The following is a 27,015-nucleotide window of genomic DNA, read 5'->3' as shown; positions in this document are numbered from 1 at the left end:
GTGGCGGCGGCCAGGGAGCTGTTTATAATGGAAAGAATGCTGGGGCCAATGAAATCAAAGGTTTCCTTAAAGAGGTGAGTGGGGATGATGGCCAGGGTGCAGGTGGCAGATTTCATCTTAAAAACAATCTCTCTGATTGAGGGTAATGAAATAGAATGGGAGCAGGTTAACTGGGCGGAGCAGACCAAGGAGACAGTTACGTCTCTGGTGGGGGTGGAAATGCTGGTCAGAGCTGGCAGACTGAGCACCAGTCTAATCTTTATTTATAGGGCACTTCTCTAAAGCCACGTTCCAAAGTTCTTTACACAAGGCAGCAAAATAAAACATGCAGGTCACATAAGGCAACACTTTAAACAAGCAATCAGAAATACAATTTAAATTAAAGTGTCTTAGTGCAAATAGAACAAAGAAAGTGTCACCAGCAAGAATCACCAGCGATCAGTAAAAAACAATAAAACCCCAAAATAAAAAGTTGTCAATACAAGCAAAATTAGTCAATAAAATGAAGTAAAATCAGGAAAAGCTCTACGATGAAAAGTTTAAGTTAGTTTAAGTAAGTTTAAGAAGAGATTTAAGAGGTCACTGACTCTGCTGAGCTGATTTCCTTCGGCAGCTCGTTCCAGAGTTTCAGGCTTTGAGTGTGAAAACTCTGCTACCTCTGGTTTTTAGCTTTGCCTCAGGAACAACTAACAGACCTTTGAGGCTACGAGCTGGTTCATAAGAGGTCAGATATAAAGCATGGAGAGAGGCTGTGAAAAGCTTTAAGAGTCAACAGTGGGATCTTAAAATCTATTGTAAAACATACTGGGAGCCAGTGCAAGGAGCTGAAGACTGGTGTGATGTGGTCACTTCTCGTGGATCCTGTAAAAGTCTGGCAGCTGAGTTCTGTTCGGTCTGGAGCTGACTGACGGATCTTTGGTTGAGGCAGGTGAAGAGACTGTTGCAGTAGTCGAGGTGTGAGGAGATAAAAGCTTGTAAAATAAGCAGCTGATTTTTTTTCCCTGTAGTTTGTGTCCCTGTTTAGATAGATAGATAGATAGATAGATAGATAGATAGATAGATAGATAGATAGATAGATAGATAGGTAGATAGACCATTGTGCAAGGTTGAGAGTGCATGAGTGTTAAGGTAAATTATAGAGATGCACTATAGAGTCTCTAGATCTTTTATTTAGTCTATGCTTTTCATTATTGTAAATAATTCCTTGTGTGTTTTTCTTCTTTGTAAATAAAGTTTAGTGTGTGAATGAGTTTAATATTATTATTTTATGTATGTGACAGAGGCCATTCTCTTCAACTGGGGTGATTGCACTGTCTTCTTTTGGAGCTTTTTTTTTATAAGGTGAGGTGGGGGCCCCTCCTGCTCTGTTGGGGGTGTCATGTGTGCGCGTCACTCATGCCCCCAGACAGACTTTAACCCCACCCTCCGCAACATCTCTCATACAGAGCGAGCAGGGCTCAGCACTAGGCAACACGACCATGTCCCCGAGACAGACACCCACGCGCTCCCTGCGTCTCCTCGCGGCGCTGCTCGTGCTGCTGGGCGCGGGGCAGCGGTGTCTCGCGGTGAACCCGCTGCTCGTTTTCCTCATTGATGGATTCCGCTACGACTACATGGATGACCTGCACGCGCTCCCCGGATTCCGCGAGCTCGTGGCCAACGGGGTGAAGGTGGACTACATGACGCCGGACTTCCCGAGTCTGTCTTACCCTAATTACTACTCATTAATGACAGGTAATCAGTCTATCAGTGTGTCTGTCTGTCACCAGCCTGCAGCGACGGTGGTCACTACATGACCGACCAATGAGAACACAGCTTGTCAGGTAGTAAATACAAGGCCAGTCCATAGAGATGCACCTGTAAAGCAGGTTTGAAAAACTGGTGAAATGAAACTTTAAATCAAACATCAAGAGTTGAACAGCTGTGGGATCACACACACACACACACACACACACACACACACACACACACACACCTGCTTAGTGACAGGTGGGACAGGTGTAGCTGCCTCTGAGTCAGAGACTGAAGATTGAAGAGGAAACATGATGGAGTAGAGTATTAACATTACTGTGTCAGGAGATTGACTGAGTCACTGATGTTCACCAGCTGTGACAGCGTGGTGCTGGTGGTGTTTTCACCCTGTGAGTTTGTCTTAATGGTCTAATGTAGTTCCTGTACCAGGAACTACCACACAGGTGGATTTGAGTACTTAGACAGATGTCTGTGTGTGTGTGTGTGTGTGTGTGTGTGTGTGTGTGTGTGTGTGTGTGTGTGTGTGCGCGTGTGTGTGGGGGGGGTAAGATTTTGTCACTGCACGTGTCTGCATGTTGACTTGTCTTTGGGCAAGATGCTGTACCCCAAATTGCCTCCGATGGCTGTTCCATCACTGTATGAGTGTGTGTGGGTGTGATGTATGAATCTGTGAGTGAATGTGTTAAATGCAGTAAAGCTTTGGTTCTCAAAGTGAGACCGGGGACCCCAGGGGTCCTTGAGAAGGATCCTGGTGGTCCCCAGCAGAAAGGGGAATCATTTTTTTCACTATAATTCCATCCATAAGTAACACAATGACAGAATGTGTAACTGTGTTGCTCATTGGTTTAGACACTGACCTGTAATAAAAAATGTAAAAGCAAAAATCTATCAGATGTGGTCTGTGGTCTGTGGTCTGGTTTGTGTCTGTTTAGGTCCTTGATGAGACACAGTTTGAGAGCCACTGCTGTAAAGAACTCTGAGTGGTCTGTAAAACCAGAAAAGTGCAGTCCATTTACCCTTTTTACCATTTAATGGCTTCACAACCTGCAAGACACAGTAACATGATCACAGGTCACATGTGAGTATTTGAAATCAAAATGAAGGCTGAGTTCAAAGATGGGTGTGGTCTGACTCATGAGTACTCATGTAATGATGCAGTAATACTGGTGATCTCAGCTGCTGTGATCCCATCACAACATGGGCTCTAGTTCCCTCTCTGTGACTTCTTGTTTACACAGCTGATTGCTTTTGACAGTGCCAGAGGTGTTTCCTAGCAACATGACCAGAGCTGTGTGACATTCCTGAAGTCTTAATGTTGATTTAAATCACTAGTTTGAAACTAGCTACTGATTACTATGAACTTTGGAAGGAGTTCACTCACAGCCCTGATGGTGCAACTCAATGCTGGGATTTATATACATATTAATGTTATATCAGTGCAATAAAAAACTTAACCCCACAGGAGAAAACTGTTTCAACAATTACATACAACTGTGTAGTACAAAAAGTGTTACATTTAAAGGCTGCTTGTCAGCTGGATGAAGGTTGAGACTGAGACTTTGGCATTTCTCTTCTGGCTTTTGTTATTACTTACTGGCTGAAAAATAGACTTACGTCATGATAGCTGTCATAAGCCAATATCAGCTGGTCTACATTAAAAGTATCTCATATCATGGTGCCAGATTTGATCTACAGTCTGAACCTGTGTGTCAGTGAAGAAGCAGCTGTAGCAGCAATAGTGGTGGTGAAGGCTTTATTTGCCACAGGACAGGAAATGTGCTTTAATGAAGACGAGATATTATTATTATACCTCTATCTGTCGAACAGTCATCATCAGTGAAGCAGTGTCTCTGTCAGCACCAGTCTGGAGCCCCACACAGTAACTGATGATTTTACCCAGAACTATGAGACTCTGTCATTGTTTGAAGTCCGTCACTTTTGTTAGAATCACATATGTTGTGGAACAACGGAAACGCTGTCTCTGTGTGTGTTGTGAATGTCAGTCAGTCACTCACTGTTTTGATTGAGGCATTGAAACAGGTCAAAGCTACCAAACCTGATCCAGGTGAAATTTACATCCTTTAGTTTAAACCTGGGACGTATCAGTCACATGTGGGTACTGTCATGACTGTACGACTGTAGCTGTATCCCAGATCCACATGTACATACTACTGATTTACAGTTAGTACACCCAAGAGTAAAAAACACTGGTGTGTGTATTATAAATTCATTTCTGATTTATTTTTGACAGTAAACATCAGTAAAGTGTCAATGTCTCCATATGCAGCTGCTAAAATGCCTAAAAAATATATTTATTATATTTGATCATATATATTTTACAATATATTTTTTCATATTTGTGTCATATGTCATATTTTATGTGATGTTGCTGCTATGATGTGATGCTATGATGCAGCTGTGAGGTGCAACCAGTATTTTGCTCTAACCTGTTTACATGGGTGCCAAAATGAAAACCAAGATGTTCCACAGCCGCCATGCACACGCCATGCACATACCACGCACACGCCACGCACACGCCACGCACACACCACGCACACACCACGTACACGCCATGCACACACCACGCACACACCACGTACACGCCATGCACATGCCACGCATCCAGTGTGTTCCTGACCGTAGCCTGTGAAACTGTCGTCTGCTGGTGAAGAGGTGAATCGTTCAGTGAACTCTGACACAGTAAAATCAGCTCCCTCTGTGTTATTTCTGTCGTTGTCATGGTGACAACGACAGAAACAACAAGGACAACATGCAGCAAAGGGCTGTGGGTCAGACTCGAACCCAGGCCGCTGAAGTACGGACTGAGTCCTAATGGTAAGTGCTCTACCAGGTGAACCACTAAGCGACCGGGGTGTTATATTTTAAGATGGACTAGATAATGTGTCATGAGCATGAATGAGTAACTAGACAAGACAAGAATTACTGGCCTGCAGTTTGTAAATGGCAACTATAAAGATAACAGCAGTTTGTACAGCAAGTAAGGGATTTTATAGAGGAGCCTTTGATGTGAATGGATGTGTCAGGGTTCAAACAAAGAGCTCTTTCAGGGGCAGATGTGACAGATGTTCATGTTTTTCACGACAGCACAGCTAGACTGACCCTGTGTCTACCTTTAACTCACACATGCACTCATGTCAGCAGCTGAGCCAGGAAAGTGTGTGTTTGTTTGTAGAGGTCAGAGGTTACCACACTGACAGACAAATGGAGATGAGATGTGGAAAACGATCCTGCTCGCACATTTAATGAGTTTTTTGGTTGTGGATTATAGTTATAAACAGGGCACACATGGAGGGTGATGAGGAAACATGACTGTTTCCTGTTTCCTCCACTTAACATCCACAGCAAACTGGAGGATGAGGATGATCCCACATTTGTTTTTAGGATATTCTAATGAATCCCCTGCTGCTGATTTGAATTTCATGGAGATGATATCAGTGTGTGTGTGTGTGTGTGTGTGTGTGTGTGTGTGTGTGTCTCGCGCCAGTTGCTGAATCTGACAGGCAGTCGAGGATTAAAGGAGATGTGCACAAGCAAGTGAGATTCTCAGTTTTGTTAAAAAAAAAAAATTCATCTCTGGTAACAAGCAAATGTACATGATGATATGATAACCATCTAATTCATACCATGGAACACCTTGAACCCACAATGCACTCTATCATTTGATTAGATTTGTGACTTTGTCAGAATGTGATCTCAGGATCTCTTGTCTTTTCACTTTACACTCACTGTGAACAGCTTCAGATGCCCAGATGTAGCTGCAGAGGCACATTCAAATGTTGCCTTGCCAGCTGTTTGGTCCTGTCCTCACAGTTACTTTGCACTAGGCCGGACAGTCAACCAAAGAAGAATGAAAACCGACTTCTACACTTTCTCACTGACTTCATCTTTGTCATGTTGGTTAATTAAGATAAAACTTTCCTCAATGCTGCGTTCATGGACTTTCCCCTTAAAAAAATTTGACTACATGTTCAGTCACGTGCCTCCGCCCCGTCCCACTAACCGTTTAGTCCACGTTTGCTCAAAGTGAAGTTGGAGATATGGAGGACACAAACGAACCATTGAGTCAGTACATTAGAGTTTTAACATGCATCACTTTTGCTGTTTACTCCTGGCGTCCACACAGAGATTTCAAGCCCCTAGTTTGTTGAATCGACCAGGAGTAAAACCACTGGTTTGTTTAATCACATGGACACAATCACTCTGCTGAATATGAAGAGAGCATGGTTAAAAAGAGAGAGAGAGAGAGAGCGATAAAGACCAAATCAATTAGATCGATTGATCAATCATCGTCTGCGTGTGTTTCCCCTCTTACTGACCTGATGACAGGTAACAGTGTAATGTGAGCTATATATGGAGGAGTAGAATTATTAACTTGGTTGTTAATATGTCACAGGGACTGTAAATGGCCGTCCTGTGTCACCACAACAACACAGTTGTCCGTCATATAACAATAAGCTAACAATGCTCCTGAACACACCTCATTTTAAAACCAACACGCTCTGATGAGCACAAGTGCATTTGCTATTCAAACAGTCTGAAAGTAGCAGACAGTTATGTTGCACTTGGTGCTGCTTTGCACCGGGTGTAAGATAGAGCCTTCTTCCCCAGCTTGCTCTGTAATGTGAGGTCATCATTCTGGAAACATCTTGTAGAGTAAACAGACAGAGGACAGGTTGTGGTGATTTGCTGTTGTTGGACTCATGTATTAACATTCAGACAAATGGTGTTTGAAGACAACAGCAGATCATAATTTCCCTATCAGGACCGTTGCTGGGTCTGTGAAGTCAGAGCTTTTGCACAAACGTAGTTGATTTGGGATCAGTCATACCTAAAGGATGACTCATCTGATTATGAGCTAGTCTTGGTCCAGCTTGGGCTGGAAAAACCCCTTTGACACAGACAATGTCTGCCAGTTGTTGACACAGCTGGGCCTTTGTGAAATCTTATGAGATGATGAGGCTGAGGATCACTAAAGCCGTGTTTCCACCACAGGAACCAGGGTCTAAATTTGGTTCCGGGGGGAATTGATCGACCCCCATAAAGGCACCTGGTCGGGGGGTACTACTTTCCAAAGGTTCAGGAACTTTGGGGGGTGTGGTCTGCAGTCCTGAACATTTCTGACTGGTTGAGCACTTGCTGCATTTTACAGTTTTTTACCATTGCTTACACACGAAAATCTAAAATAATACACAGATTTTGAAACTCGATACACAAAGGGCAAAATGTCAGCCCAGACTTGCACAACTATACGCACATTCTCACCTCACACCCTTTGCAAAACACTACACACACTGTTCTACAAAACACCAAACACTTCTCTACATTAGACACATCATTTAAAACTGAAAACCTCTGTGTGTTAACTGCTAAACACTGCCACTGAAACATCACACTCAGTTAGCAATCACATGAACTCAGAACGCACATGTGAAGACACATGTAACCAATCAGATCACTCAGAAATCACAGCTTGATCACCAGAAAAACGAGTCAGGTTTGCTCTTTGGTGTGAACAACAACAGTGGACAATTTCTAGAAGAAGAGGTGTTCGAGTAAGAGGAGGAAGAGCAAGTGGAGGAATAGGAGGAGGAGAAAGAGGAAGAGGTGAAGGAGAAAGAGGAGCATGAGGACACAGAGGACAGGGAGTGGCGAGAGGACAGTTGTTACAGATGAGATCAGAGACAGGATAGACAGTAACTGTAATGTTGTATTTTACAGTGCAGTATGTTCATGTCATCTTCAGTTCACTGTTGAGAATAGAGAGATTTTGTTTCCCCTTTGTGTTTGTGTTCATATTTACAGCATGTTACAAATGTAAATGTCAAAAACATACAGTAATGGTGTTTTTATACTATATATACACATATCATGAGGGAAGGAGAAATGTGAAACTTTTAGATGTAGCACAGTCGTGTGCAGTTGCTGGTGGAAAGATCTATATGTTTGGTGTTTGTGTGTAAAGTCTGGAAGCTAAAGTGTCATTTTTAGAAGAGTTTATATAGTTTTTGATGTAGAGCTTGCTTTTGCAAGAGATGTAAGATGTTTTGTATTTTGTATATATGCTTTTGGTTTGTGTGTGTGGAGCTTTGACACACAGGGCCCTAGTTTCAGGAACTGTGTGTTTACAATAGTGAAAAACTACTCCACCCGTGATGTTTACAGTTTGTCACTATTGCAGAAACACACTTCCTGAAACTCTGGCACTGTTTGTCAATATTATGCCACTTGGTTATGTACTTATTATAGCCTGATTGTCAGCAGTTTAGTTCTCTAAGGGCTCTTGGATAAAGCTTCTGTAGTTGTGAGTTTTTATGGACCTGCAGCACCTTCCAGAGGGCAGCAGGGTGAAAAGGTGGTGACCCGGGTGAGATGAGTCTCTGATCATGTTTGTGGCCCGACAAAAAGAGCAGGTTCTGTAAATTTCCTCTAGTGATGGTAACTGAGTGCCAGTGATTTATTGTGCCAATTTTATGGTAAAAAAAAATGGATGCAGTTTCATTACAGGAGATATATATCACACACTGGACTTGAATGCACCAAACAGAACACTGATGGCGATATGAACAGATAAATACATAGATAGATGGATAAATACTTTATTAATCCCCTAAGGGAAATCCATGTGTCCATTAGCTCATCAATGATAACAGTTAATTAATAACCGTTAATAATAAATAAACAATAATAATTAAATTAGTTGTTGGTTGTTAGTTGTTGTATAGCCTGATGGCAGTGGTAAGAAAGGACCTCCTTATTAACAGCACACCTTTATGTAAGGTAGTGAGGGCTTAGACAACAGGTGAAGTTAGTGGTCTGAAAACAGGCAGGTGGTCAGAAACTTGTGAGTAATTACTGCTACAGCCGAGATGACACAATAGACAATATGGCAGCGTACAGGTGGAAATGGACCAGTATATATACTGTATGGAGGACCAGGGATGTCACAGGAAAAGTAATGTAAAATGTCATATTTTAATAGGCATTAAAATACTTAAGATAGAATAGAAGAAAAATTGATTTATAAAAACAGCATAAAACCCTCATTAAATAAACCATTTATAAGGACATTTATTAATTCATGAATTTGAAAAGCTATTTTTCCTTTTAGCCTTTCTATGACACTCTGAGATCTCAGTGCTGGTCAAACCAGGCTAAACAATCCCAATTGACCATTGGATGTAACAAGCTCGCTGATTGGTTGGAGAGCTAACCAGTGGGTTTTACCCTACTTATTAGTGCTGCACATTTAAACAAAATATAATCGAAGCTGCAATATGGCCAAGTGCAATATCCAAATCACAGGACCAGAAGTTTTTGTGATGAAGGTAAAATGTGTCACAACATTGTTGTGTATTGTTAGCACTATAAGTGTTGTGGCGCTACAGAGACGCCCTGGCCCACAAATCATATTCTCCAGACGTCAAGACCATGTTTGTTTGGTACAAACATATATATATATATATATATATATATATATATATGTATGTATGTATATGCCAAAAATAACTGCAATATGATTTTTGTTGCATATTGTGCAGCCCTACTATTGTATGGATTCATTAATTTGTATGCTTTATGCTTTACTGTATAATTATTGTACTTGGTCCTCCATGATGTTCAGCATCGTATCCACTTTCCCAGTATGAGACAAGTCTTGTTGCATGTCACAATCGAAATTTTCATTTTCAGTGATTCTGATCTGAATCAGGACAAAAAGAATCAGATTCAAATCGAATCAAATAGTGAGATTACCAAAGATTCCCACCCCCATAATGAGCCTCCAGAGAGAGAGGGAGAGAGAGAGAGAGGCACAAAAGAAGAGCTGAGCAGAGGGAGAACTGAAGCTACTGACTCGCAGCAATGTGAGGCAGCGTGTATTCACTTAGTCAGGCTGTGAATCGAGGTGACACTGATTGTGCTGGACGATACTGTCTTCCTTGTGAGCGATCATGCAGAATGCTGATGAGGCATAATCATTACTGAACATGTCAGTACAGTGGCTGTACTCAGAGCAGACAGTGCCTGTCTGAATCAGAACTGAAGGCACAGCAGAAATGAAGCTTAAGCAGAAGACATTTTTCACCAGCTCTACAGGCAGGCTTCCTGTTCACATGTACGACCAGGGAAACACTACTTCAGCAACTTCAGCATGCCATTCATAACTTGTCGTGTACTCACAAAACAGGGCCTGAAAGAGACGTACGCCACTTCCCACATGCAAGTTTAGATCCATTAAAACAAACGTGCTCACCTGTACTCTGAGCCACGCCATGATGGAGATGCAGGTGTTGAACTGAAGCCAGATTATAGAAATTAAACTTCATATCACACATTACTTACAGATCCACTTCATCATAATCATCAACCCAGCAGGGTTATTTGAGCTTGTGCTAGTGACCCAGAACTTAATTCAATTTGAAATTCCAAAAGGCATTATTGATTATATGAGCGTAGTCTAATACACACTCCACACAAGACAGTATCAATAAGGAACAAGCAAGTTTATAGGTATTAACAACAAAACATATTACAGTTCGCTTCCTATAGAGTTTTGTACATTCTGTTAGAAAGTGAAACTCTGCCTCAGCTCTGTCTTCTTTGCATCCAAGCTGTTAGCATTAGCTAAGCTGTTAGCTGTTCTGTGTTTAATGTCAACATGGCCAGGTGATCTGCCATGGTGTAAACTAATATAGAATAATATCTATAATATTGTTTAAAATATATAAACCAACCCAAATCTCAAATGAAGTTGTGCTCTGAGAGGGGAGGGCTGGACTGTAGCTGTGCTGTCAGTCGTGGAGCCCCTGCAGCTGTTGAAACGTGAGGATGATTCAGGATGTGGCAGGTGGCAGGATAGTCTCATAGCCAAAAGGTCAAAGGTCAACTTCACTGTGACATCGTAATGTTCTGCATAAACACTTGTGCTCATTATTCTACACTGTAACTCAGGAACACAAGAGGAGGTTGTGAACATGTTTCCTGCAACTTGACTGGTGAAGCGGGAATTCACCTTTAGATATTTAGTATGTGATGTCATCAGCTGTGTACGTGTCGATAGCCTGATGCTTAACAAATACCAAGAGATGAGCTTTGGTGTGTCTGTACCTCCCCTGGTCGCTCCACACTCTGATGGTGCTACAAAGCGTTCAGAGCCTCCACCTCCATGTTTGACCACTGTGTTTGATTGTCCTGTTGCATCAGCTGCTGCAGCCATCAAAGGAATAACATGTAGATCAATATTCATCAGGGATTTGATCATCTATGGCTGACTGAGCCTCACTAAAGTGTACACATTTTCAACTTGATTGTGATTAATAGAGGGAAATTTCATGGAGGTTTATAAATCTGATTACTTTTGTTTAGTCTGGATCCTACACGGTTTTAAAGATGCATCACAACTTACTGGGAAACAGCACAGATTTATTCTGGACACTTGTCTTTCCACAGCATTTCACAACAAGCCACAAGATTGTGAAAGTTGTAGTTAAAGTGATAGTTCAGGTTATTTGAGGTGAGGTTGTGGGAGGTACTGATCTGTAGTCAGTGTGTTACCTGCAGTAGATTCAGTTTAGAGAAGCAGCAGGAGCTCCAGCACAGAAGCAGAGTGATGAGCTGCTGTGGACAGGCTCAGCAGAGAAACATTTATTTTAGCCACATAAAAAATATCAGTGAAAATACCAGTATTATCAACTGAAGTGTCTTTTTCACACTTTATCTGCTGTCAAACAGACATTTACTTTGGAACTACAGTTAGTGAATCATTGAACTATTGAACTATTACTACACATAAGCAAACCTACACGTGGCTCTAACTCAAGCAGCTGATACAGTGCATGCCATAGTAAAGGTCTGTTTGAGACTGAAAATATTCAAAATAAAGCGACACTTCAACTAATATCAGCTTCTTTCTGTGGGAATTTCTTAAAGTAGCTAAAACATGTTTTTCTCCTGTCACTGCTATCACTTATATGAAGGGCTGGTGTTGATGGTATTGTTGGTTCTGTTTAGTGAATCTGAATCCAGTATTGAAACTGCTTATCAAATCTGAATTCTAATTAGCTTTCAGAATTGGTAAGTAACTAAATTTGTAAATAACTTAAACTCTTGGGGTTTTATTTTTGTGACAACCAGTGAATGCAGCGCCCTGACACAATCGCTCTGTCTCTGATTTTGTCCACAAGGTTAAAGTAGATTCTCGCAGAAAATGTGCTGTTATGGAAGAATGCTGAAAAGGGTAAATAAACTGATAGTTGTTGATATATATATAAAAAAGAAATTACATGTCAGTGTATGCATCTCACAGTAGCATCTAAATCCCTGCAGCACCTGAAGGCAGCGGGCATGTGTGAGACAGATAAAGCTAACTGTGTTTACTGTGATCAGATCACATGTAAATGACAGCAGGTCTGTATGAAGTAGAGCTGCTGCACTAACATCAACCAGATAGTCGGGGTTGTTCAAGTTCACTATTCACAAGGTTCAAAGTTCAGTTCACACAGATTCAACGAGTTCATGTTCGTTACTTCTGTGCACTGCACCAAGCAGAAAACCATGGACCAGACTAAGACAGGGTTAGTGTTAGGTCATCAGCTCTCTGGTGTGAGAGTAAATGATGTTCACGTTCTTCAGTTGTCCATCATTCACAGCACAGCAAACAGGTGGAAGTGTCCACACACACCTACACACCTACGTCTGGATGATGTAGATGATCTCCTGCCTGTGCATCACTGTTTTTTTACACATAATAATAATGATAGTGATAATAATACACTTTATGCATAAAGGATGCAGCCCAAAGTGCTTTGACAAATATAGAAAGGGAAAGGAAGTTAAAGGGGACCTATTATGCTTTTTTGAGTTTTCCCCATCTTATAGTGTGTTATAGGTTTTTGAGCATGTAAAACGTCTCCAGAGTCACAAGGATCAAAGTTTACATCAAAGGGAGGAACTCTGTCAGGGCAAAACCCAATTTTCTTCCTTTGTATTGGGGATCCAGACATTACTTCCTGGTCCTATTGACATCAATACTTCTCTTGGTGCTGCCCATCTGCAAGCTTGACACGCCCCCACACAAGGCACAGCACATAACTACTTATAATGAAGAGTTTTCTTTAGTTTTGTAGCCATGCCAAAAAGACAGTGTTCTTAATAGCCTGGAGAAATCTACTTCATTTTTTCCTGTTCAGATTCAGAAATTTAGACGCTTCATTTTCACAACAGTTATTTCTGTAATTCACACTTAATGTGGCTGAACAGGGGACTCAGGCTCACAGCCTGTCAGTCTGCATTGTTATTATGGATTTGTGATGTTTAACCACGTTACTGCGACCTGATCACATTAGCAAGAATGAACGTTGCAAAGATATAAATGCTTAAACGTTTGTCAGTAATAATGTCCTTGCAGACTGTCCAGCATCTTGATTTACATTCAACTCTACATTCATTCATTCATTCATTTTCTACCGCTTATCCTCTAGTAGGGTCGCGGGGGGGCTGGAGCCTATTCCAGCATCTTTTCGGGCGAGAGGCGGGTACACCCTGGACATCGCAGGGCAAACACATAGAGACACATTCACACTCACAGCCACACCTATGGTCAATTTAGAGTATCCCATTAGCCTAGTCCCCATTTGCATGTCTTTGGACTGTGGGAGGAAGCCGGAGAACCCAGAGAGAACCCACACTGGCACGGGGAGAACATGCAAACTCCAGAAGATCTACAGAACTAACTACAGAAAGATCCCACGGCCGAGCCGGGACTCGAACCCGGGACCTTCTTGCTGTGAGGCGACAGCGCTAACCACTGAGACCATTGAGAGCTTTGTATACAAGTAAAAGGACTTTAAAATCGATTCTACAAGATACAGGGAGCCAATGTAGTGCAGCCAGTACAGGAGTAAGTTAAGTAGTCCGGCAGCAGAATCTGAATTAGCTGTAGTTTCTCAATTTACTTTTTCGGAAGACCAGTACAAAGAGCATTACAGTTGCCAATCTGCTTGAAATATGAGTATGAATGAGCTTCACAGCGTCTTGCATGACTGTGACTGAGTGTGACGGACTACACCTTCAGTGTGTCTGAGTTAGCTTGTCGCTCTGATTCATTTCTGCCACGTGAGCGTCGTCTGTCAGTAACACATCGATCATAATCATAATCAGTGAATCAGTGTAGTTATTGATGACAGAGTCAGTTGTGTTGCTGCTCTTTATATCTGAGGGTCCATGTCATCAACACGACTGACGTGGAGGCGTTTCAGTGGAGCAGCAGCATCTTCATGGAGGAGTCTGGTCCTGATGCATTCAGAAAGTCCAAATGTATCCAAAATAATAAGAAGCAAAGTAATTCTTATTTTGAAACATCCAAGTGAAGAGAAGGATGAGGATGTTTTGTTTTTGTGTAATTTTAAAAATCTGTCATGGAAGAAAAATCTCATAACTTTGATCATTTCAAGACTGAGGATGACTCATTGACATGGATATCATCTGATGTTTTCACTGGTTGGCGGCTGCATGTCTGTGTGTGTGTGTGTGTGTGTGTGTGTGTGTGTGTGTGTGTGTGTATGGTTGTGTGGGTGTGTGTGTGTGTGTGTGTGTGTGTGAGTGTGTGGGTGTTTGTGTGTGTGTGTGTGTGCAGTCCTCTATCTTACTAAGCCCTAAAAACAACAGCCGATCCTGGCCAATGGGCTGTGAGCTTTGCAGCCTGCCTCCTGATGATGTGCTGATGTGTGTGTTTTGATGGAGCACATTCTCCTTTTGAAAAGATCACTGGCTGGAGACACACACACACACACACACACACACACACACACACACACACACACACAGATCCAGCCAGTCCTGCTTGATGCTGACTCTTTTTCACTTTTTCCTGATATCACTTAATTTCCCATGGATGTAAATCAGCAGTCTGTCAGTCTGTCTCACCTCATTACCTATCTGTGGTTCTCAGCTCTGAGCCCACTCGCTCCTACTGAAGCTCTAAATCTTTCAAACACCTCATACATACAGTACATACATATAGTTTCATTTCTAACACTGGAATTACTGCCTCCTCCACTCAGACTAGTTTCAGGTTACATCCCTGTTTATCCAGAGTCAGAGAAAATATCAAACATTTTTGTCATAATTGCTGTGAAGTCTTGAGTAACGGCTAAAAAGTATTTTGTGGGGTCACACTGAGCTTGACCTTTGACCTTTGACCACCAAAATCTAATCAGTTGTCCTAGAGTTCAAATGAATGTTTGTACTAAATTTGCCCTTTAGGTGTTCTGGATATATTGTGTTCACAAGGCCAAAATCATGTTTTGTGAGGTCACCTTGACCTTTGACCTTTGACCACCAAAATGTAATTGTAATTTGTGTAATTCGTAAGTCCAAGTGAACATTTGTGCCAAATTTGTTCTGTCAAGTTCTGTCAAGGCGTTACTGAGATATCGTCTCCACGAGAATGGGACGGACAGACAAGCTGAAAACAATATGGCTCTGGCTCTGACTGTCGCCGGCACGGAGGAATAAAAACACTCAGTAATTCCTTTAAAAAACTATAGTGTGTGTTTTGGACAACAGTGAAGATTCATGGCACAGAGCCATCAGCTCCATGACGCTCCCACACGCAGACTTAATGTTTTTCTTTGTTGCTGGTTTGTGTCAGGCCGTCACTGTGACGCTCATCAGATGACTGGAAACTACATGTGGGATGAAGCCTCAGAGAAGGAGTTTCTGATCGGGACCAACCCTGACAGCCGGCTGTCTCTCTGGTGGGATGGATCAGAGCCGCTGTGGGTCACTCTGCAGAAGCTTGGAAAGAAGGTTTTCATGTACTACTGGCCTGGTGAGCGCACACATCACCACACACACTAACCTGAACACACATCAGCCTGTCTTCATGTATGGGAGGCATTTCTCAAACTGCAAACTACAGACACAGATGCAGCACTGACGCTGCTGCTCCGGGACTCCTGTTTTACACTGACTGCAGGTTCAACTGTGTTCACAAAAACAACAGTGACACTTTATTTGGATGGTCCACCTACAGAGAGTTTACAGAGTGTTGCAACATTTCAAAAAGGTTATTAGTTGAGTTTGAACAATTCCACTGTTTCCTGCTAATGTTAACCATTAGATGGTTTCCTCGATTGTTGGTTGAATATTTGGATAGAAGAGAGCGGTCTGACCAGAAGATCATATGAATATCTTTCTGGGTAGAATCACAATCCACCATCTGATTCATGAGTCTCCAAACAGATTTAGTTGAATTCATGTGATCACATGATTAGTTGTCAAAGTCACTTCAACTCCAGGCTAAAGGCCCAACTCGCACATCTCTGCATCCTCTCTCTGCTCTGATTTTATTCTGAAAGTCCTGACTGGAAGTTGTTATTCGTATCTTTTAGCCGCTTTGACGTTTCTTTTAGATGTTTGTCTGCTGCTACACCTCACCCACAATAAAGTCTTCTGTTTACAAACTGTGTGGCAACCAATCACACGCCTTGCTTAGTTCATATGGAGTATTGGTCTTGATAGTGCAGTTATCTATTTGTAAAGTTCATTTGCTGCCCCAGCTGGTCCCACCTCTTCTTTCCCTGCCTGCAGGCAGGTCTCTGGACGGCAGCTGGTGACGGAGGTTCTTGTTCTGCTTGGGTGGAGAACTGGTGCATGTGCTGCTACGACAAACTCACAGAGTACTATTACTTCACATGACCAACAATTACTGACACAACAACAACACAGCAAACACTCACTACACAATCAATGACAGTGAAAGAATAGATGTGTGTGAGACTGGAAGGTGACACTGAAAATATCCAACAGGTGAACAAACCAACATGCAGCCTCTACTGGAAGCAGCTGGTAAAGGTGGTGGTGGTAAATTTAGAGTCCGGTTTGGACAGAGAAGCCAACTGTGATTCCTGAATTCACCCAGTGAGCAGAAAAGTGTTTCTGTGGAACAGCTGATTGAGTGAGGAGATGATGATGATGATGATGATGATGATGAAGCAGCGGAGGTGAAGATGAAGATGTATTTGAGATAAGCGGAGCATCATGCAGACAGAATGGGACACCTACAGCATCAGTCACTTAGCTGAACTCCAGGAATGCTCTTATACAGATACATATCTGTAGGTGGCTCATTCTCCTGCAAACCTACATCCCCCTTTGGATACGATGGCCAGTAGAGGCCAGATGTTTAATGATGTTACTTTGAAGACATGTTTCTTAATAATAAATTTATAAAAATATAAAATAACTACAATAAATAAAAATCTGGCCTCCTGATGTTCAGGTGACTTTAAGGAGACCAGACACCAGACACCAGGTGCATAAATAGGGATGGGTACCAAGCCCGAGACTGTCCCCCAAAATCAGGGGTTTACCTGAATTGCGACAGCACCATCTGGTGGCGTTAGTGAGTAATGTCATGTTTTGGCACCTACACATATTTTAGGACAAACATTTACAGATCTAATAAAGGGTTCACTTACTTTTTCTTGTCATTCTAACTTCAAGGCCTATGAGTTACTGTATGCAATGTTAATTATCCAAAGAACCATCTGTAAATGATGTAGTAATTTTATATGTGTGTGTGTGTCAGGCTGCGAGGTGGAGATTCTGGGTGTCCGTCCATTTTTCTGTGAAGAATACGTCTACAACCCATCGGAGAAAAACCTCACAGACTCGATAGAGAACGCTCTCAGCGTCCTGAGGTAACGACACAGTGACCTGCACCTGTCACGTCCTTCTTTTAGCCTCTACATGTAGAGGAGCTTGAAGAGCTCAAGATGACATTTGAACGGATTTGAACTGGAAAATCCCACAGTCATAAATGACCAACAGCACAAAGGCACACGTTATTACACCAATAGCAAGCCACAGTGAAACCAGAACTTCCTGGTTTTTTCCAGAACTAATGAAACCACATTCAAAATCCCACTGACATTTGTTACTCTGCTAATCATAACCGATCCAGCCTCTTACTCAACATGATGTTCTGTGGCTCACTTTTAGATCAGGACAATATGTCCCCTTGGAATCACAAGGTTTTGTGTTCAGAGTGGTTTTGAGATATTGAGCTTCAAAGTTTTTGCATTCCAAACAGCAAAAATGATATGTGGAACAGGTCTCTTTCATACATTAAAATGACAGACACCCTAAAGGTATTCTACACATACAATATCAAAATCCTATCAAATTTGTAAATGGGTTTTTTTGGAACAGGTCAAATGCAGATAGAACCTTGTGGTCCTGAGAACTCGCTTTCTGTGTGGAATTATAAGGTTCTATACACACTACCGTTCAAAGGTTTGGGGTCACCCAGACAATTTTGTGTTTTCCATGAAAACTCACACTTTTATTTATCAAATGAGTTTCAAAATGAATAGAAAATATAGTCAAGACATTGACAAGGTTAGAAATAATGATTTTTATTTGAAATAATAATTTTCTCGTTCAAACTTTGCTTTCGTCAAAGAATGCTCCATTTGCAGCAATTACAGCATTGCAGACCTTTGGCATTCTAGCTGTTAATTTGTTGAGGTAATCTGGAGAAATTTCACCCCACGCTTCCAGAAGCCCCTCCCACAAGTTGGATGGGCTTGATGGGCACTTCTTGCGTACCATACGGTCAAGCTGCTCCCACAACAGAGATCTGGTGACTGCACTGGCCACTCCATTACAGATAGAATACCAGCTGCCTGCTTCTTCCCTAAATAGTTCTTGCATAATTTTGAGGTGTGCTTTGGGTCATTGTGCTGTTGTAGGAGGAAATTGGCTCCAATTAAGCGCTGTCCACAGGGTATAGCATGGCGTTGCAAAATGGAGTGATAGCCTTCCTTATTCAAAATCCCTTTTATCTTGTACAAATCTCCCACTTTACCAGCACCAAAGCAACCCCAGACCATCACATTACTTCCACCATGCTTGACAGATGGCGTCAGGCACTCTTCCAGCATCTTTTCAGTTGTTCTGCGTCTCACAAATGTTCTTCTGTGTGATCCAAACACCTCAAACTTCGATTCGTCTGGCCATAACACTTTTTTCCAATCTTCCTCCGTCCAATGTCCGTGTTCTTTTGCCCATATTAATCTTTTCCTTTTATTGGCCAGTCTCAGATATGGCTTTTTCTTTGCCACTCTGCCCTGAAGGCCAGCATCCCGGAGTCGCCTCTTCACTGTAGATGTTGACACTGGCGTTTTGCGGGTACTATTTAATGAAGCTGCCAGTTGAGGACCTGTGAGGCGGCTATTTCTCAAACTAGAGACTCTAATGTACTTGTCTTCTTGCTCAGTTGTGCAGAAGGGCCTCCCACTTCTCTTTCTCTCTGGTTACAGCCTGTTTGTGCTGTTCTCTGAAGGGAGTAGTACACACCGTTGTAGGAAATCTTCAGTTTCTTGGCAATTTCTCGCATGGAATAGCCTTAATTTCTAAGAACAAGAATAGACTGTTGAGTTTCACATGAAATTTCTCTTTTTCTGGCCATTTTGAGAGTTTAATCGAACCCACAAATGTGATGCTCCAGATTCTCAACTAGCTCAAAGGAAGGTCAGTTTTATAGCTTCTCTAACCAGCAAAACTGTTTTCAGCTGTGCTAACATAATTGCACAAGGGTTTTCAATGGTTTTCTAATCATCCATTAGCCTTCTAGTGCAATTAGCAAACACAATGTACCATTAGAACACTGGAGTGATGGTTGCTGGAAATGGGCCTCTTTACACCTATGTAGATATTGCATTAAAAAACAGACGTTTGCAGCTAGAATAGTCATTGACCACATTAACAATGTATAGAGTGTATTTCTGATTAGTTTAATGTTATCTTCATTGAAAAAACAGTGTTTTTCTTTCAAAAATAAGGAAATTTCTAAGTGACCCCAAACCTTTGAACGGTAGTGTATCAAACATGAAAACAAGCAATGATTTTCAGTTTACTCATAATTTGTTTGAAACATTACATTAGTGTTGTTACAGAGTGTCTACATGTATCAGAAAGTTAAATTGAATGTGTTCTATTCTCTTCTATTTTTATTTTTTTTTGTTTAATGATGAATCATTTTTTCTTATTCAAAAAAAGGACTACAGCTTATGTATAAAGGTCAGTGGTAAATATTTTGCCCAGTGCAGAGGCTAATTAGATCTAGGAACCATTAGTTTAAGTTTCCTTTAGGTTAGACAGCAAGTAAGTGTAGCAGCTCAGTGTAAAGGCAGCATTAGGTTTTTGTCTTATTTTGGGGAAAAAAAAAAAAAAAAAGGTGGATGAATGAATGAAATTAGTGTTTCTTGTGCTGTGAAGATGCTATGTAGACTATTTAATTACCTTTAAAGGTGCAATGTGTAAGATCTGACCAGCTCAGGACAGAATTTTAGTTTAGAATGTTCAAAAAATGAACTAACACTATCAATAGATAGATAGATAGATACTTTACCTCTCTGCTCTGCAACACAGTGAGATGAGATGTTTACTGCAGCTGTAGCTGCTTCTCTGTCCTGCCAGAATGTTGTGGAGAGGAGGGTTGGTATTGTCCAAGATGGCCTCCATCTCCTGCCAAGCACAGACCCAGCCTTTTTGACCAGCGTGTCCAGTCTCTTTGTGTTCATGTCAGACATGCTGCTGCCCCAGAAGACTGCAGCATAAAAATATAGTGTGTTTGTGAAGCCACAGTGACGATGTCATGACCAAGACCTCCATCTACTGTATTTTATAGATATCTACTGAAATGAGCATGCTAACCAACTAGCTGCATCCCGCACTGTGTTGTAATACCACTTTATGACACTATATGCTGTGTGAGTCAGTGTAGCATCTAGTCTGCCCTCAGTCCCACGAAGAAGAACAGCTTCTTCCACGACTTGAAGTTACGCTACAGCTTCCAACTAAAAATAAAAAAAGCTCCCGACTAGCATCACAGAAACACAGAAATGGCTGAAGCGCATAGAAAGTGATCTTTATCTCCATCTCCAAGAACCGCTCCGACAAGAAACCACGTTCAACGGCAAAGAAAAGAAGAAACATGAGTAAACCCTGGTGTGGCTTCCCACCACTGGAAACAGCTCTGGGTAAAGAGATGCGGTTTGATGCTGAGCTGCAACTTTTCTGTTAAACAGGCGAGTAACATCTAATGTTGGTCTATAGAAAAAATTATCATCAGTGCAAATGACACACCATACTGACAAACACTTCAAGTGGCATAAATGTATGATTGATGATGTCGACAGATGTTTTAGCGATGTAGCAGAGTTTAGCCTGTTCCTGCAGCTGTTGTCCAGATAGATGCATCAGTAACTTTTTTTTTTTACAAGTAAGACAAAGAGACTTTTAAGAGACTCTTTTATGATCTAAACTAATTGTCCTATCACATGTTTGTCTGTATCAGGACCAGAAGTCCAGCCCAGTCCTCCCAGGGACTGACCAGCACCTGCCTTTTCTTCTGCGTCTGGACTCATCAACCATCAACAACCACATGATAGCACCTCAGAGATTTATCCCTGAATAGAACACATTGTCTGTACTGTGATCTTTTGCACATCCTGCTCAGCAGGAGTTTCGTCAACACTTTTGTACATAATTTTTTCATAGTTTTATTTTTTAAATGTGTATCTATGTATATTTATCTTTTTGACTGTTGCAGTATTTTACCTTTTTATTGTTACTTCCTGTTAATATGTTTATTGGATACTGCACCAAACACCAAGCCAAATATCTTGTAAGTAAAAACTTACCTGCCAATAAACCTTATTTTCTGACTCTGCCTTTGTGATGATGTCATCATCCCTTCCTCATGCTGCTGTAGCCTGACACCCATGTGTCATGCAGTGTCCCCTTGCCTTCATATTGATATAGGTAAATAAAAACATACTGTTTGTATTACAGGTAATCATAATTTGTTTCTGTGCTATCAACAGTTTAAACTATCAACAATAAATGCACATATAAATAATAAATTATTAAGGAAAATGGGGAAAACAACATGATTAACTGCATGAGGGCGAAGAGGTGAAATGCTGCCCCCTATGGAGGTGGAGCAAGTAGCACGATCTTACACCTTTAAGGCATTAGCTGGATAATGTGCTAGTGTGCTAACAGTGAAAATAAACTCCTCAGCAAGATCTAAAACAACAAAAAAGATGAACTTGCCCTGCATTTGTACTGCTGTCCTTTTTCTTATAAACCTTGTGTTACAGGAAGTTCATCTCCAATGAGTTTTCTGAGGTGACCTGACAGAGAGGCAGGCCCTGATTGGTTGCCTTGTGTGCATTCTAAGTGCTGTGTCTGTGCAAGTGCTGATTTGCTCAGAAGTAAAACCTTATAAAGTTCAAGTTTGGAGATAAGAGGTCTAAAAATGCTTAAAAGTTAAAAACCTCACATGACCACACATAATGTTAATAGGTTGTAACAGAATAAAAATATGGGAATAACTCAATTTTGACAAAAATGTCAGATAGAACCTTTTAATTCCAAGGGGATGAATAGTTTTTAGCTAATGTCACTGTTTTCTATTTATTTAGTTATTAGCCTTTAGCAAACACCATTTCCCAACAGCCCAACATCATGAGTCAGCATGACAGAGGCCAGTCAATGAGTGAGATAAGGGGTCACGGCTAGTTCACAGTCTGTAATAACAGTTGGACAGTGGAGTGTGTGTGGTTACTTCACAGTCTGTAATAACAGTTGGACAGTGGAGTGTGTGTGGTTACTTCACAGTCTGTAAAAACAGTTGGACAGTGGAGTGTGTGTGGTTACTTCACAGTCTGTAATAACAGTTGGACAGTGGAGTGTGTGTGGTTAGTTCCCTGAGTGTACAAAACAGATTACAAATGGTGACAGAAGAGAGCGGAGTGAGTTTTATAGATATAGAAGAAACCATGTTAGACTCATGTCTGTCACGCTAGTTTTGTCATGTGAGCTGTAGTTTCCCCTTTAATAGCTGCTGTAGTGGAGCTGATTTGTTTCTTAAACATTTCAGGAAGACATGCTGATGAAAGAAATGCTGATTGACAGATTGTATTGAGTTGGAGTAGCTAGAGGAACAGAGCGGAGCCTGGACGTGACAACACGACTTTCTCTCTGTGTAAGACAGAGTATGGCTTTGATGAGAAAGTCAATAAAACTGAAAAAAGTGAAAATAACTGCATGTTTTGATGAATGTTGAATTTAATCAGATTTGATTTCATCAGATGATGTTGCTGTTGACATGTTAAATGATTTTGATTGTGTGTGTGTTTGTGTGTGTGTGCGTGTCTGAGTGTGTAGGTCAGGCAAAGCAGACATGGCAGCTATATATTATGAGAAAATAGATGTGGAGGGCCATCACTTCGGTCCAGACTCTCATCAGGTCAGATCAGCTGTGAAACAACTGGATCGTGCCATGCAGACACTCAACAGCAAAATCAAAGTTAGTAATATCTCTGCTGTTGTTGTCACAGTTACATCTACCACCGCTGCACGTCTCCCGTCATTCAGTTTGTTTTCATCTATTTCTGCTGCCGTTTATATTCCTGCAGGAGAAGAACATGGCGAACCAGCTGAACGTTGTGCTATTTTCAGACCATGGTATGACAAAGATCCAGTGGATGGAAAAGGTCATAGAGTTGGACAAGTTCATCAACATGTCGGACATCGGCAAGATGATGGACAGAGGACCAGTGGTTAGTCTATGGCCAAAACAAACCAAGTACCAACAGGTGAGACCAGGATCTTTCTTTTCTGCTCCGCCATCTTTGTGAATAAGAAGTCAGTGATCACAAAATGATTCATGGAGAAATTGATAAGGTGCTTAGATATAGTAAACACAGCTGAAGGTCCAGGTTGAGGAATACTTCAACTATATGATAACTTGTCCTGTCTCCTGTTCATTTTTATTTAATGTAACAAACAACAACAACCAAGAAAAAGAAGGAAAAAAAAGAAGAAAGATACATATACACATATACATACATACATAAACATTGATGATTCTTCCAAAGAAGTAAGTCAGCAAGGAGGTCCACTTCTTGAAGCCATTTTGAATCAAGTATCTGAGTATCTGAGACTCCTCTCTGACATATTCTGGAGGATACTGAAAGGCAAAGCAACAGATTGGTTTCTGAAGAAATTGTTGGCTTCTGGAATAACTGAAGCTAAACTGCGTTGCTGTATGAAGGAGCAGTTGAAGTCGTATCAAGAGTGGGAAAATGGGGAGGGGAAGGAATGAAAAGTGTAAACTGTAGTGTAAGCAGTGAGAGAAGATTAAACAGGAGTCGTATTGTGTAGCTGAGTTGAAGTTCAGAGACTGGGGGGGGGTCCTCTGTGTCACCAGTGACTTTTTTAAACTGCGAGGGAGGAACTAGAGGAGGTTTGACATGTGCAGGTGTCTGACCAACCTGGTCAGTCACTGGTGCTGTAAACCTGCCTTTTCATAGTAAGGTACTTTTTATTCAAATGATTCCATTAACACTGCTGGTGTGTGTGTGTGTGTGTGTGTGTGAGAGTGTGTGTGTGTGTGTGTGTGTGATGCCAGGTGTATGCCATGCTGTTTCGGGTCCCTAACATGCGTGTGTATGGGAGACAGGAGATCCCTCAACGTTTCCATTACAAAGGAGGGAAGTTTGTTTCACCCCTGACGCTGGTGGCCGACCCCGGCTGGTTCATCACCGAGGTAACAAATCATATATCACTTGTATCGCCACATTGACCAGGACAGTCTATATGATTGTCGTACGTAGAGCATTGAACGAGTGAGTGAACAAGAGAGAGCAAAGGAATGATTTGTGTTTTTTAGCCCTAAGGTTATGACACAACACCATAAAACTCAGATTATCCTACCACATGCATTTCAAAGACCAACCAACAAGTCTGAAAAACAACAACTACAAGCTACAATAAACTATTAGATACTATACTGAATATCCCAGAGAAATGTGCAGTAAAAGTAAAAGTCGACATGAAGCAACAGATTCCTTCATTTAGCATCATCATCATAAGAACATGTTGCCTCACTAACTACTAAAGCCAGTAATAACAATACACAGCATCAAGACCAAACCAAGCTGCTACAATAAACAATCAAGAAGCTCATGAGACAATAAAATGAAATAGTGTTCCTGCCTGTTTGAAGTTCATTCTGTGTCTGAACGTTACATCAAACTCTTACAGAACGGCCTCCGCATCACTTCCAATATCATGATGGATGTTCATCAGTGCTCCATGTCAGCAGTGTCAACACCAAACTCCTCCTTTATCTCCTGCTCTCCTCTTCAGTCTACACTCATGTTAAAAAATATGACAGGATCTCCTGTGGTCACAGTTTATTTTCAGGATAGGATGTTAAAAAACAAAGTCATTTTTAAAAAATGTACACACGGTGCCTACAGGATTATGGCTGCCTGTGCCACTGAGGTACAGCAGTCTGTCAGCAAAGACAGCGAAGAAGAAAACTGGTAGCTTGTAAAAATGGATGTAAAAAATGCAGGATTTAAAATACTTCCAGTATTGTCTTTGCAAATGTTTTCATGAGGACATACATTTTATTTATTCGATACATGTCTCAGAGCTCAGACATTCACACTGTGATCATTACACTCATGTTGGTGAGTGTTGGTAATGGTTCATCTGAATCACATGTGCACCACAAAATCCATAAATGCTCACTTCATACTTTGTTCTATCCTTTGTTAAATTTGCTGTGTGTGTGTGTGTGTGTGTGTGTGTGTGTGTGTGTGTGTGTGGTTCAATCCAGAACAAGGCGAGCCTCCCGTACTGGAAAAACGACTCTGGAGCGCCCTCAGCTTGGCAGAACGGCTGGCATGGTTACGACAACGAGTTCCTTGACATGAGAGGCTTTTTCTTGGCAACAGGACCTGGTAACAAACACATCATATTTGTGCATGCAGTGCAATCTGGGAAATTTATTTACACCTGTGATCCGTCAAGCAAGCAACACTCTGAGTCTCAGCAGCCACACTGTTCTGTTATCCACCGTCTGTACCGTGCCAGTGAAGTGTGCAGGAGAAATGACGTGTGTTGCTGTTCTGTCAGTCTCTTGTTTTTAGTGAAGCTAAATATTGTAAATTGTAATATCAGGATATTATTAGATCTGATTATGTTTACTTAATTTCATCCAGACTTCAGGCGCAATCTACGAGCGGCTCCAATCCGAGCGGTGGACGTGTACAACGTGATGTGCTGGACACTGGGAGTGAAACCTTTGCCCAATAACGGGTCCTGGTCTCGGGTTGAGTACATCCTGAATGGCTCTGATGGTCCTCCCCAGTCCACAGCCCTCTGGACCTGCTGCATGGGTTTGTTAGGAATACTGCTGGCACTATGGGATTAAGAGATATAACAGCTCAGCGCTTGTGGCATCTGACAGTAGAGAGAAATGATGTAGAAGGAGTTACAACATTAAAACGTGTAGAGGTGAATGCATGTGAAAGGAGGGGAGAACACATGACACATTTTCTCTTCCTTGTCCACTCCATGAGTTCACGTCTGAGTACATTAACATTTTATGGTAAATTTAATAAATTCACAATTTGTGAAATCTAACAAATTGTTAAATTTGACATTTGCCTGTAAATTTTCTCTGTTTCAGCCGAGTTGATCAATTCAATTCAATTCTGTTTTATTTGTATAGCACCAAATCATAACATGCATCATCTCAAGGCACTTTACAGGGTAAGGTCAAGACCTTACATGATAACCATTCATTGTCATAGTAAAACATGAAAAGTTATATATACAGTATACCAGCAGGACTCTCGCTTGTTTACATGTAATTATTTCTAAGTTACATACAGTAGTTATGTCCAGGAAACTTTCTAGGAAATTATACAGAACAATTATAGTGAAAATCGAGCATTACTGATTTCTGGGTGTGTGTATGAATCATGAATGAATGAGTCATTTTGGAAATCACAGCAAAGCATTTTGAAACTGTTGGACTTCATGCAGTAAAGGATTTTGCCTTATTTTCATATGTTGGAATTTGTATTACAGGGAATGATATAAGCTATACTTTTTTAAATTGGTAAAGCACAACTATGTGTAGGAGATGTTTTGAAGCCCTACTTTCTTTTCTTCCTTTTTTTATGCTCGGGCTCTTTTAAAATGTTGTTACTTCAGTCTGTAGAGGGAATGGTTATAACTGAGATATTGTTTTGATCTGATTTTGAATTCAGCTGCTCATGTCTCTGTCTGATCTGTAAGACCCTGTATGACATATGGTTTGTCAAATGTGCTGTATGAATAAATGTGCTTTGATTTGGAAACAGTTAA

General features: G+C 41.3%; 1 protein-coding gene across 1 annotated transcript; it reads left to right on the top strand.

Moving 5' to 3' along the window:
• The first annotated feature begins 1,422 nt into the window (after positions 1-1,422).
• enpp6 (ectonucleotide pyrophosphatase/phosphodiesterase 6) lies at positions 1,423-27,015 on the top strand. The gene is made up of 8 exons (XM_023417872.2): positions 1,423-1,734; positions 15,422-15,601; positions 17,363-17,474; positions 23,014-23,155; positions 23,265-23,444; positions 24,260-24,397; positions 25,478-25,601; positions 25,863-27,015. Exons 1-8 carry the CDS (start codon positions 1,479-1,481, stop codon positions 26,072-26,074), a joined length of 1,344 nt encoding a protein of 447 aa, XP_023273640.1. The 5' UTR covers positions 1,423-1,478; the 3' UTR covers positions 26,075-27,015.

This window comes from Seriola lalandi, unplaced genomic scaffold (assembly GCF_002814215.2).
Source record: "Seriola lalandi dorsalis isolate HSWRI2012SDOR001 ecotype SW California unplaced genomic scaffold, Sedor1 jcf7180002054578, whole genome shotgun sequence".
NCBI classification, from domain to species: Eukaryota; Metazoa; Chordata; class Actinopteri; order Carangiformes; family Carangidae; genus Seriola; species Seriola lalandi.
The sequence above is the reverse complement of the archived record's forward strand: the minus strand, read 5'-3'. Positions and strand labels throughout refer to the sequence as shown.

Coding starts and splice junctions, on each gene's coding strand:
- enpp6 (XM_023417872.2), top strand. CDS start 1,479: ATGTCCCCGAGACAGACACCCACGCGCTCCCTGCGTCTCCTCGCGGCG. Junction 17,475..23,013: donor AACGCTCTCAGCGTCCTGAG/GTAACGACACAG, acceptor CTGAGTGTGTAG/GTCAGGCAAAGCAGACATGG. Junction 24,398..25,477: donor CCGGCTGGTTCATCACCGAG/GTAACAAATCAT, acceptor GGTTCAATCCAG/AACAAGGCGAGCCTCCCGTA.